The 13,037-nt window shown below is 45.4% G+C and overlaps 1 protein-coding gene across 1 annotated transcript in view; it reads right to left on the bottom strand.

Annotated features, from left to right (window-relative positions):
* The window catches only part of B3GAT1 (beta-1,3-glucuronyltransferase 1), a 32,201-nt gene extending 24,158 nt beyond the window's left edge, over positions 1-8,043 (bottom strand). The window contains exon 1 of the mRNA XM_058194533.1: positions 7,857-8,043. Coding sequence (XP_058050516.1) covers positions 7,857-8,043 — 187 coding nt within the window. The remainder of the gene's footprint in view (positions 1-7,856) is intronic.
* Between the last annotated feature and the right edge of the window lie 4,994 nt (positions 8,044-13,037).

Raw genomic sequence — 13,037 nt, 5'->3', positions numbered from 1 at the left:
TCATGAAGTGTTGTACCTTATGATTCTGGATGAATGTATCTTTTCTTTTATGTACACTAAGAGCCTATGCACCAAAGACAAATTCCTTGTGTGTCTAATCACACTTGGCCAATAAAAAATTCTATTCTATTCTATTCTATTCTATTCTATTCTATTCTATTCTATTCTATTCTATTCTATTCTATTCTGTGGGGTAAGACAATCTGCCTTCTGACTTTGTGGCAAAAGCTGTAGAAGCTGATGCGTGTCTGTAAGTAATTGTCATCATCACCATCATCTGTAATTTGTATTTGGAGCACACACACACACACAAAAATCGTGGGAGAAAACTATAATAACCAAGTCAACTGGCTGAGGAAACCATGGTGAAGCTGAATGGAATCAAATGAATCGGGGTGAAATGGTTACTGCAACGATGAAGATTCGAAAGATTCCAAATACTCTGAACTTGGAATGGTTGGCCTTGAGTTGAAGCTGAAAATGTTTGAAGGGCACCAAATTGAATTACAGAGATACTAGTTGGTTGTTCCTGCATAGGGTATAGCTATCCAGAACAATAAGGTTGTGTTTCTACACTAAGAAACACGAAGTTTGGAGAGATCTGGGGTGTGTGTGTTTGTGTGTGTGTGTGTGTGTGTGTGAGAGAGAGAGAGAGAGAGAGAGAGAGAAAAGTCATCTTTCTACCTTTCTGCCTTCAGGGTTCATGCCTGCCACAAGCCTACCATGGGAAGTTGGGAGGTGAGTTGGGCTGAAAGTAAGAGACTGGACTAAAGTCACTGTTGTGGTCCGTCAGCAGCCTGTGGAACTAGCAGCAGAGTCGGACACTGAGGAGGCTGGGGAGGATGATGGGCCAGTCCTGGAGTCAGGGGAAGGCCCGGACAAGAGCTCTGCATCGGAGGCAGGGCCATCTGGGAGCGATGCACGGACTCCAGAGCCTCCAGAGGTGGACAGCAGAGAGGCAGAGGAACAGGAGAAGCCTGTTCCTAATGCACGCATGCAAAGAGCTGCCAGAAGGCAAGAGCAGCTGAAGCAAAAAGGACGACTCAGGATTAAGTCCAAGAGATGATTGGCCCCTCCCATAAAGCTTAAAAGAGCAGCAATGGCTCTTGGGCGCTTTGTAGGAAAGCAACGTTGCTACAATTATTTCTTGTCTCCTGTTTCTGAGCTTTTTGGGGTTCTTGCCAAGAAAAGCCTTTGGCAGGGTGCCAAAGAAAACAAAGGTTTGTGATAAGGCCAAAGGACTTTTTCTGAAGGACTTTGTTTTGGACTTAAATTGGACTAATTTAATGACTTACTTCATTCTCAGCTCTTCTAATAAAATATGTTTGCTTAGGACTGATTGTGCCTGGTAATAACTACTTGAGCCTGGCTCACAACAGTCACCCAGCCAGCTTTCATGCCTAAAGTGGGGCTAGAATTCCCAATCTCCTGGTGACTGGGTCAAAATCACCCATCTGGCTTTCATACATAAGGCAGGAGTAGAACTCAGCATCTCCTGGTTTCTAGGCCAGTTAACCATACTGGCTTTCATAGTATTTTAAGAGAGGTGCTTTGGGTCAGTGAAGACAGTTTTGGAAGATCAATAGGTACTAGAAGTTCCAGCTTAGGCATAGCCCAAAATGGGGTGGGTGGAGGTGCAGCCAATGTGTGGACTGCCAGTGTGAGTAATTCAACCCCAGTTCTGTAAAAACTGACAAAGTAATTTCAGGAGAAAGCAGTTTGTGAAATCGCTCTACCCTTATTTTGGTTCATTGATTTGTTTTATTGATTCTCCAGCTTGTTTACTTGAAATCCTGAACGTGACCAGGATCACATCAGGTTATAAAAACGTACATTTTATACTTCAACTCGGTGTTCTCCTCCGGCTCACGTCTCCCCCCCACCGCCCCACATCCCTGAAAAAAATACACCGTAAGTTACCCTTTGAGTCTGTTTGAAAATAATCAAGCTCTGTGTGGGGATGCAAAATATAATTATTTCACCAGATACTTCATCAGATTGGAATGCTGTGTTTTGAAAGGAGCAAAACAACTTCATCAACACAATTCTTTTCAGCTAACACCCTTTTTCCCCTACTTATATTTTTATAAAGAAATAGAAGTAGGCGAGCACTGTTCGTCTTGAACCAAGGGTAGCAAATTGGCAGTAACATCTAGGTCAGAGTCTGCAAACTTGGCTCTTTAAAGACTTGTGGACTTGCTCAGCTTTGCTGGCTGAGGAACTCTGGGAGTTGAAGTTCACAAGTCTTAAAAGAGCTGTTGTGTCTTGCCCGCTCTCACCGCAGCCGGGGCCTTCTTATCTGCTTCCGAACGCTGAGGAATGTCCTAGTATGCCTCCCGGCCCCAGCCCTGGCTCCATGCCCAGACAGGCTGAAGAGGAGGAAGTATCTCCAGCCCCCAGCTCTGGCTCCATGCCCAGGCAAACGGAGCAACTAGACCCCTCCCCCTCCTCCACAGCATGTGAGCCTGAGGGAGGTCAATTGCCAACAGCTGCAGACTGGAGTGACCCTCGCGTCAGAAGACTTGATAGGTGGAGGCAACAGAAGGAAGGGAGGGGCAGGCCTGGATAAGTGCTGAGTCATGGAGCCACACCCCATGGCCTATATAAAGGACCTGCTTTCTGGCATTCTCTGAGTCAGGCAAAGTCTAAACATATCTTGCTGAAGTCACTTTCTGGTCTCCTGCCTGCCCTGAGGACTTTGCTAGGACTTTGGCAGAGCTGCAGAGGCACGCCTGATTCGGATTTCCCTGACCCGGCCGTCAGCGGAGGAGTGGGACACGACAAGAGCCAAGTTTGCAGAGTCTGACCTAGGTGAATGAAGAACGGGGAAAACCCAAATGCACCAGGATAGCATTCCATTACCTAAAGGGGCTTAATGAATAGTGGCATTAGAGCAACGTGGTGGCCTAGAGGTGAAGACTCTTGCCTCCCATTCGGAAGGTTGATAGTTCAATCCTAGGCAGCGGCAGATGTTTCTCTATCAGGGCGCAAAGAGAAAATATCTGCTGTGAACCCCGCGTAGGTGTCAGGAAGGGCATCCGGCCAGTAAACTCTCAGCTTCATTCAGTCACCACCGACTCTTAGCCCGAATCCCAGATTCACTTAACAGCCATGTTTCTTAACAACTGCAGTCATTCACTTAACAACCGTGGCAAGAAAGGTCATAAAATGGGGCAAAACTCACTTAACAAATCTCGCACTTAACAGATGTCTCACTTAGCAACAGAAATTGGAGGCTCAATAATGGTCATAAGTCAAGGAATGGTGGAAGGAGGATGTGACGGCATCTGTGGGAATCTGTCAAAAATGGTGTAGGATCAGCTTGGATGGGGGGTTGGACTAGATGACCTACAAGGTCCCTTCTAACTCTGTTAATCTGTACCTGTAACCAATTGCATTCCAATAGCAAACATCACCAGATTTGATCAAGATTTAGTGACTTCATTCATCTAACATTACTAAAGCTGTTTAGATTTAATTTTTGGGTGGTTCAACCTATTGTGTACGTGTAGTCTGATTAGTTTATGAGTCAGAGCATTGTAGGAAACGTGTTAATTCCATAAGCAAGTCATGCACGACCAGGGAATAATCGTATTAAGTGTATTTTAGCAATCCAATGTAATTCCAATTAAAACTAATGAATTGAATGGAAATCTCCCTCTGCTCCTTCTTCTTCGTTGTGGCCTGCTCTTAAAAATTTGCCAATGGGTGGACCAAAATCAGTTGGGCATCTTTTTTCTCAAGACAATAAAACTGAAGAAACGGGATTGTCTTTCCTACCAGGAAATCTTGGCGACTGCCGTTTGACAAGGATCTGATGTAGGGTTAGCTGAAGGGAGCACCTCCATTATTATTATTATACTTCTCACAATTCTTTAGGGAGATGAGAATAATCCAGAGCTATCAGAAACATAGCCCAACAGCCCTCACTCAATTCTATGGATTAAAAAACCTGACCTGTGTTTGCCCTGGGGAACGTTGCCTTTTTTCCTACTGTGATCAGAAGCAAAGCAGTCATCTCATTTCTCCCAGCCAAAGGATTCCCCCTAATCCTCTAACTGTATAAAAATCTACCCATCTACTGCAACAGGAAACCAACAATTTGCTGCTACCTGGCGAACGGAAAGAATGAAAAATAAAGAAGGCTGAGGAAACAGGTGTGAGTGGAGAGGTTGGGGGCTGGCATTGACATCCATCCGATAGGGATTGGGATATCTATATCTAAATGTATGTATATCTAAATATCTATATCTTAAGGGAAAGGTAAAGATTCCCTTCGCACATATGTGCTAGTCGTGGCCGACTCTAGGGGGCGGTGCTCATCTCCGTTTCAAAGCCGAAGAGCCAGCGCTGTCCGAAGACGTCTCTGTGTTCATGTGGCCGGCGCACGGAATGCTGTTACCTTCCCACCAAAGGTGGTCCCTATTTTTTCTACTTGCATTTTTACGTGCTTTCAAAACTGCTAGGTTGGCAGAAGCTGGGACTAATAACGGGAGCTCACTCCGTTACACGGCAGCACTAGAGATTCGAACCGCCGAACTGCCGACCTTTCAATTGACAAGCTCAGCTGTCTTAGCCCCTGAGCCACTGCGTCCTTATATCTATATCTTATGTATATCTAAATAGCATTATTATTGTTATGAGTATTCTGCATAAAGTAAATTGACCCAGGCAATGTACTGTTCACTAAGTATTCATATATGTTAAAGAAAAAAAACCATTTAAAAATCATAAAAAAAGAAAAAGAAAATAGAATGTGCTTCTTTATATATAAAAAGATTAAAAAGAGACAGCTAGCTGAAACAGGCCTAGGAGAAATGAAATAGAAATAGAAAAGGTTGGAGATTTTGACTTCAGGACCATGGACAGCAAGGTTAGAGATTCTGACTTCAGGACCATGGACAGCAATATCCTAAGTGTGGAAATTTGCCTTTACCTATTTAATAAATACAGTATTGATATCATCGTTGTCGTTATCATCTTCAAGGAAAAAATGAAAGATTGATCAAATTGAAAGAGCCTTGCTGTTGCAAAGATATAGCTAACCTGCAACATACCCCATTTGAAATATCGTTTGTAAAAGACCCGTGCATAAATAAAACCGTTCATTTTTAAAGGTCAAAATGAGTTTTTAAAAAGCACACACAGACAGTCCGTTTATTCCTACCAACGTACGTAACAGAAATGATGAAATGATTCATGGGACACTTTTGATCTGAACGTCAGTCAACCTACCAATTTTTGATTCAAGGCAATCAAGAAAGACCAAGATATGGCTCCTTAGGGTTCCAGGAAAAGAATTTTACACTTAAATATTATTGCTTCCTTGGGGTTTATCAGCCAAGCTTCACCTGCTCCTGTGCAAATTTTTTCCATACTGAATGGATTTAAGGCTTTTTTTTGGAGAACTATTATACTTTCTTCATGCCTAGTGTGTTGTGCTAGGTAAGGTGTTGGCTCAGGAATTGGGAGAACAAAGTCAATCTGGTTGTCCTTTATGGAAGATTACTGAGTAGGTCCTGAATCTCTAAAACTCAGGACTTAAAGCACCAGAGAAAAAGAAGGTATTATTTTTTATATTTTGTTGGTCCATATTTATCTAGTAGTTGGGGAAAAAACGGTAGGCAAGATGGAACTCTAATCCCGATAGCAATAGCAATAGCACTTAGACCAGCGGTTCTCAACCTGTGGGTCGTGACCCCCTTGGGGGTCGAATGACGATTTGCCAGGGGTCGCCTAAGACCATCGGAAATATGGGAAGTATACTTGCAAGTCAAAGAATCGCGCTCCAATGGTTGACTCCACACGCCAGCTGCAGGCTCTTCAAATCGCTAGCTGAATTCGGCTTCGGGCACGATGAATTAAAAAAGAGAGAAATCTTTGCTCTGATGTCTCCCTCTCAAGCCAGCTGCAATCACTCCCAATCGCTAGCCTAATCTGGCTTCAGGCGCCATAAACTTAATAGGGGAGGAGTCTCCGCTTTAATGCCTCCGTCCTCAAGGCAATCGCGAGCAGTTCAGATCGCTAGCCAATACGGCTTCAGGTGCGATAAATTCAAAACGAAAATAATTTTATGGTTGCAGTCGTCGCATCGTGGGGAATTGTATTAAAGGGGTCGCAGCACTATAAAGGTTGAGAACCACTGACTTAGACATATATATTGCTTTACAACCTTCTCTTACGGAGTCAGCCTATTGCCCCCAACCATCTGGGCCCTCATTTTACCCACCTCGGAAGGATGGAAGGCTGAGTCAAACCTTGAACCTGGTGAGATTCAAACTGCCGAATTGCAGGCAGCCAGCAGTCAGCAGAAGCAGCCTGCAGTACTGCACTCTAACCACTGCGCCACCAAGGCTCATAAGATAGTAGAGGGAAGAGGTTGTGGTGAAGAAAATGGGCTTGGCCAATGTCATACAATCTTGGTTTCACATTAGAACAGTTGCAGAACTAAAAGAGTTGGTTCACTTCATGGGAAGACATTAGTAAGGCCGTAATTCATGCTAAAGGTTACCCAACTAAGTATTAACTGATGTGGTGATAATTTTTGTGTGTCTAATTTTTTTCTATGTGTTCATATTTCTTCTTTATACTGTAACTGCTATTCTAATAGCAAACCCTTCATAAAAGTTATTTCCTTACATTCTTGATTAAATTATCTTTCCATTGATATATAATGTTATGGTACTACTCCAGTTGGTGTTATGACCTAGTTTTAGGAAATTCACTTTTCCCCAAAGGTTTCCACAATTTGGGCCACTACTCTAGGTAGCACAATAATTTTATGGGTTTTATAAATAGATATTTAGCTGGACATTTTAATAAAGTCCTATCTCTTCTTCTGGGCAAGGAATCATTTCAGAACCTCATGAAGAAAATAGGAAACCTTCCATATTGAAATTTATGTTTATTATTATCAAATAAATTTATTTTGAAAGGCCATTCCAGAAGAGATAGTTCTTTCTCTGTTGACCTCCGTCCTTCCAGGAGACACAGAATGGGAAGGTGGCCTTCCATTCAGCTTAATTCTTGAAGAACCGTAGCTAAATTCCTACTGAGCTTGTACTGAACTGTTTTCATCAGATTGGTGGGCAAGATGGATTTTTGTTCACGGCCAATAAGGAAACTTCAGTATTCACTGTCAGGAAATTGTTATTTGCCTAACTAGTTGGCCAGGCAATATATAAACTAACTATGTATGTTTGTAGAAAGGTATGGTATTGCTTTAAGGCTGTGCTGCATCATGCAAGCATCCTGATTGGTTGAGCTCTGTAGCCAATGTATAAAAGGACTACTAAATTATGGCTTGTTGGGGAATCTACAGGGATGCTACAGCATTGTAACCTGATGACATGCTGCAACTGTATATTTGAGCTTTATGATCGTTGCTTGATCATGGCTAGTTACTGATTCCTCAAGATATTGACTGTTGTGAATTGAACTGTGTTTTGCTGAACTGAAAGAAGACCTTGTTTGTTGTGCAAGTCTACGGTGGTAGACTTGCAAGTCTACGGTGGAATATCAAACCCCAGTTTGTCTGCACGTGACTGTTATTGTACACAACCAGTCTCAGTCGTTTTTATGCATAGGGTACTCTGCTCAACAGTCCACAACCTTGGTTGTGAACCCAGTTTACCCTTAACATTCACCATGGACTCTCCTATGTGTAAACTAAACGAGAAACAAGGTTCAAGATCTCGAAGATGGTTTGGGTTCAGAATCTTGGAAGGAACATATGGGAGACTGGGTGGTGAAATGAATAGAACGATGGGGAAGGTTGACGATGAGTTGTGGGGGATGGGGTGGTTGTGGATGATGGGGCCAGTGATGATCAGAGCTGGCCTGGGCTTTCTCCTCACCCTTATGCACTGCAAGCAGGGGAGCAATGGCGCTCTGATGCCAGACGGTGATAAGCAGCGTCCAGGGAAGCACAATCAGGACAATCGCCAAGATGTCTCGTCGCTTCGGCATCTCCAAGGCTGATGGGACCCACAGCTCCTCATTACCTGACAGCAGAAACCCCAGAGACAGAACAGGAGACCACATGGAGATCAAAGCAAGAAGGGATCAGAAGGCAGTTCAAAGGCCGTGAGGCTCACAAGTCTTACCAGCGCTCACAACCCACCCATTGCACAAGCAGGTTTGCAGGGGCAGCGGTTGCCACCAAAAAGAGGCCAGGTTGTCCCCACAGCAGGGAAGATGCTTCTCTGGGTGATGTCACTGGCCAGGACTTCAGGATCCCTTCTGGAAGGATGCCTGCGAAGCAAAGCAAAAAAAAGGGGGTAGACGCCAAAGGATGGATGGGTCCAGTGCAGTGGTGAGTTGCTACCGGTTCATCTCAGTTCGGGCGAACTGGTAGTAGCGGTGTTGGGAGGCTCCACCCACCTGCCTGGACGTCATCAAATATGATCTACAAGAACGAACCGGTAGCAATGGTAAGTAAAACCCACTCCTGGTCCAGTGTCCATTCCATATTTGTACCACAGAGATGAATAGCAGGAGAACAGAGTTGGAAGGGACCTTGGAGGTCTTCTAGTCCAACCTCCTTCACGAGCAGGAGAGTCTATACCAGGGCTGTCAAACTCTGGCCCGTGGGTGCTTAGATCTAGCCCGTGAGGCCAAGGACCAGCCCACGGTGCAGCCCTCCCGAGCTCCATTTTTGCTGGCAGAGGATTGCAGGAGGCTGTCGCAGTTGAAAACGGAGCTCGGGAACCCATTTTTACCGGCAGAGCGGTAGGGCCACCACAGGCGCCCCCGACACGAGTGACATCAAGCTAACCATATCCACTCTGGCCATGCCCTCCCTGGCCCCTTGAGGTTAGACACAACCCTGATGTCGTGTCCCACTCCTCCGTTGACGGCCGGGTCAGGGAAATCCGAATCAGGCGTGCCTCTGCAGCTCTGCCAAAGTCCTAGCAAAGTCCTCAGGGCAGGCAGGAGACCAGAAAGTGACTTCAGCAAGATATGTTTAGACTTTGCCTGACTCAGAGAATGCCAGAAAGCAGATCCTTTATATAGGCCATGGGGTGTGGCTCCATGATTCAGCACTTATCCAGGCCTGCCCCTCCCTTCCTTCTGTTGCCTCCGCCTATCAAGTCTTCTGACGCGAGGGTCACTCCAGTCTGCAGCTGTTGGCAATTGACCTCCCTCAGGCTCACATGCTGTGGAGGAGGGGGAGGGGTCTAGTTGCTCCGTTTGCCTGGGCATGGAGCCAGAGCTGGGGGCTGGAGGTATTTCCTCCTCTTCAGCCTGTCTGGGCATGGAGCCAGAGCTGGGGCCGGGAGGCATACTAGGACATTCCTCAGCGTTCGGAAGCAGATAAGAAGGCCCCGGCTGTGGTGAGATCGGACGAGACACAACACCTGATGCGGCCCTCATGAAATCAAGTTTGACCTCCCCCCTGCTCTATATCATTGCAGACAAGGGACTGTCCAATCCCTTCCTTAAAAACCTCCAGTCATGGAGCATCCATTCTGGTCCTGTACGGTTAGATTCCCACCAGAAAAAAAAATCTTAGATTGTCTCCAGCTTCCGTGCGATCTCTTCCCACTTCCTACTGCTTGTCCTGCCAAAAAGAAGTTCAAGGCTGGGAGTATATTAAGCTGACACAAAGGTTTAGCTCAAATTCTAATGGGAACCCAGGACAAGATTTAAGCAGGCCGTATTTTATCAAGGGGGTTATCTTGGCAAGAGGTATACATCACTTCACTGGAAATGCCCGGAGTGGATAATTTGCAGAACTGAGAGAGAAATTGGGATGGGATCAAGAAAGAGACATCAACAGGCAATTGACAATGCAGAAAATGGTGGGGGGGGGATATGTGTGTGTATGTGTGTGTGTGTGTGTGTATTGACAGGCTGTGGGACAGTGCAGGGGTAAAATCCAGCAGGTTCTGACAGGTTCTGGAGAACCGGTAGTGGAAATTTTGAGTAGTTCAGATAACTGGCAAATACCATTTGCCGCTGGCTCCAGAGTGGGGTGGGAATGGAGATTTTGCAATATCCTTCCCCTGGAGTGGGGAGGGAATGGGGATTTTGCACTATCCTTCCCCTGGAGTGGGGAGGAAATGGAGATTTTGAAGTATCCTTCCCCTGGAGTGGGGTGGGAATGGAGATTTTGCAGTATCCTTCCCCTGGAGTGGGGAGGGAATGGAGATTTTGCAATATCCTTCCCCTGGAGTGGGGAGGGAATGGGGATTTTGCAGTATCCTTCCCCTGGCCTGAGGTGGGAATAGGGATTTTGCAATATCCTTCCCCTGGAGTGGGGAGGGAATGGAGATTTTGCAGTATCCTTCCACTGGAGTGGGGAGGGAATGGAGATTTTGCAGTATCCTTCCCCTGGAGTGGGGAGGGAATGGAGATTTTGCAGTATCCTTCCACTGGAGTGGGGAGGGAATGGAGATTTTGCAGTATCCTTCCCCTGGAGTGGGGTGGGAATGGGGATTTTGCAGTATCCTTCCCCTGCCACGCCCACCAAGCCACGCCCACAGAATCAGTAGCAAAAAAAATTGAATTTCACCACTGGGACAGTGTCATCATATACAGATGCCAGGAAACCACTTCAAGGATGGCTTTGGTTTCCATGAAAAAAATAGCAAGGATGGATGGAAAATTTAAGTCCCATTTCTGGTTAATTCATAGTGGCATCCATGTGGTTTTCCTGGCAGTAATATCTAAGTGGTTTGCTGTGGTTCTTCTGCGATTCTTTTTTCTTTTTCTTTCAACTGGTCCAGAATGCGGCCGCGCGGGTGATTGAGGGAGCGGCTCGAAGCTCCCATATAACACCTATCCTGCGCAGGCTGCACTGGCTTCCGGTTGCCTTCCGGGTGCAATTCAAGGTGTTGGTTCTCACCTTTAAAGCGCTCCATGGCTTAGGACCGGGTTACTTACGGGACCGCCTGCTGCTACCAGTGGCCTCCCATCGACCAGTGCGCTCCCACAGAGAGGGTCTCCTCAGGGTGCCGTCGGCCAGACAATGTCGACTGGCGACCCCCAGGGGTAGGGCCTTCTCTGTGGGGGCTCCAGCCCTCTGGAATGAGCTACCCCCAGGGATACGCCAACTCCCTGACCTCCGGGCCTTCCGGCATGAGTTGAAGACTCTTTTATTTCATCGTGCAGGACTGGCCTAATAGTTTTTTAATGGGGGTTTTTAATAGTTTTTAGAGTTTTTAGAATTTTCAGCCTATTTAAATTAATCTTTTAAATTTGTTTTTTAATTTTTATATTTGTCGTTCTTAGTTGGCTGTAAGCCGCCCTGAGTCCTTTGGGAGAAGGGCGGTATAGAAATCGAAATAATAAATAAATAAATAAATAATAAATAATCATTCTTCCAATCTTAAAGGGGAAGGCACCAGGCTAGAAATCAGAAGACTGTGAGTTCTAGTCCCATCTTGGGCATGAAAGTCAACTAAATTACTTTGGGACAATCCCCAGAAAACTGGGGATTCTAGTCCTGTGCCTTAGGCATGAAAGCTGGCTGGGTAACTGCGCCAATCCCCAGGAGATTGTGAGTTCTAGTCCCATTTTAGACATGAAAGCCAGGTCGGTGATTTTGGGGTGAATCACCAGGAGGCTGTGAGTTCTAGTCCCATTTTAGGCATGAAAGTCAGCTGAGTGACTTTGGACCAGTCACTTACTCACCCTCTCAGCTACACAGGATGGTTGCTGTGTGGAAAATAGGAGGAGGAAGGAATAGGGTGTATGTTTGCCACCGTGAGTTATTTATAAAACTGATCAAAGTGGATAATCAATCTATCTATCTATCTATCTATCTATCTATCTATCTATCTATCTATCTATCTATCTATCTATCTATCTATCTATCTATCTATCTATCTATGTGGTATTCCCAGGTCTATGCCTGTTTCGTTCTGAGATCAAACCAGGTCACGCAGGGGATGCCCTTTGCTGTGATAAGTATAGAAAAATGATGAAAAAGCATGCCCAGTAATCCACTAGGGCAGGGATCTCCAACCTTGGCAACTTTAAGCCTGGTGGACTTCAACTCCCAGAATTCCCCAGCCAGCTTTTTTTTTTTTTTTGCTGGCTGGCTGGGGGAATTCTGGGAGTTGAAGTCCACCAGGCTTAAAGTTGCCAAGGATGGAGACTGCTGCACTAGGGGAGGGGTGAAATGCTCCCGGTTCAGACCGGGTTGCCCGATCCGGTAGCAATGGCAGCGGGTGGTTCGGAGAACCGGTAGCAAAAATCCCTGCCACCCCTCGCCCCGTCCATGCCCAGCTGAGCCACATGATCGTTAGAGCTTTTTCCTTTTTTACTATTAAAAGCATTTCGCTTTGGCCGAAGAGGTTGTAAAAAAAAATGCTTTTAAAGGGTTAAAACAAGGCTCTGATGATCCCAGCTGAAGTGCCTGATTGTCAGAGGCTTTTTTAAAAAAAAATTTTAAAGCATTTTTTAAAAGGTAAAAAAGTTGAAGCGTGCTAGGCAAAAAATAGGGGGTAGAGGAGAGAGAGAGAGAGACTCCTTCACCCACACCAAATTTCGTGGCAGGAAATTTTACATACGGGATTTCATGATGCACGAATAAATATTTCCTTCTAGCGGGTTTAAATCTCCTCTTGGCCCACTTCATGGAAGGTGTCTAGTTCTACTATTATCTTTTATTTTATTGACGTATCCAATTTCTGCACCGTCCCTCTCCTCTAAGTGTTTATGGGAGGGAAACGAAAACTTCTACCTATCTATCTTCTCATAAGCTAACTTTTGGGAGGGGGCTGTTAGTAAAAAGTGGGAAGATTAATATTATAGGAAAGGAGCTAAGGATTTTTGGTTAGAGGAAAACAAGTTTGGAAAAGGTGTTCGTGTGTGAGAGAGAGGGTGGAGAGGGAGTGAGAGAAAGAGAGAAACAGAGAGGGAGAGAGGGAGAGAGAGAAAGAGACGGAGAGGGAGAGAAAGAAAGAGAGAGAAACAAAAGGAAAAAGAGGGAGAGAGAAACAGAGGGGGAGAACGAAAGAGAGAGAGAAAGAGAGAAACAGAGAGAAAGAGAGGGAGAGAGAGAAAGAGACGGAGAGGGAGAGAAAGAA

This window comes from Ahaetulla prasina, chromosome 9 (assembly GCF_028640845.1).
Source record: "Ahaetulla prasina isolate Xishuangbanna chromosome 9, ASM2864084v1, whole genome shotgun sequence".
Classification (NCBI taxonomy): domain Eukaryota; kingdom Metazoa; phylum Chordata; class Lepidosauria; order Squamata; family Colubridae; genus Ahaetulla; species Ahaetulla prasina.
This window is presented reverse-complemented; position numbering and strand designations above follow the sequence as displayed.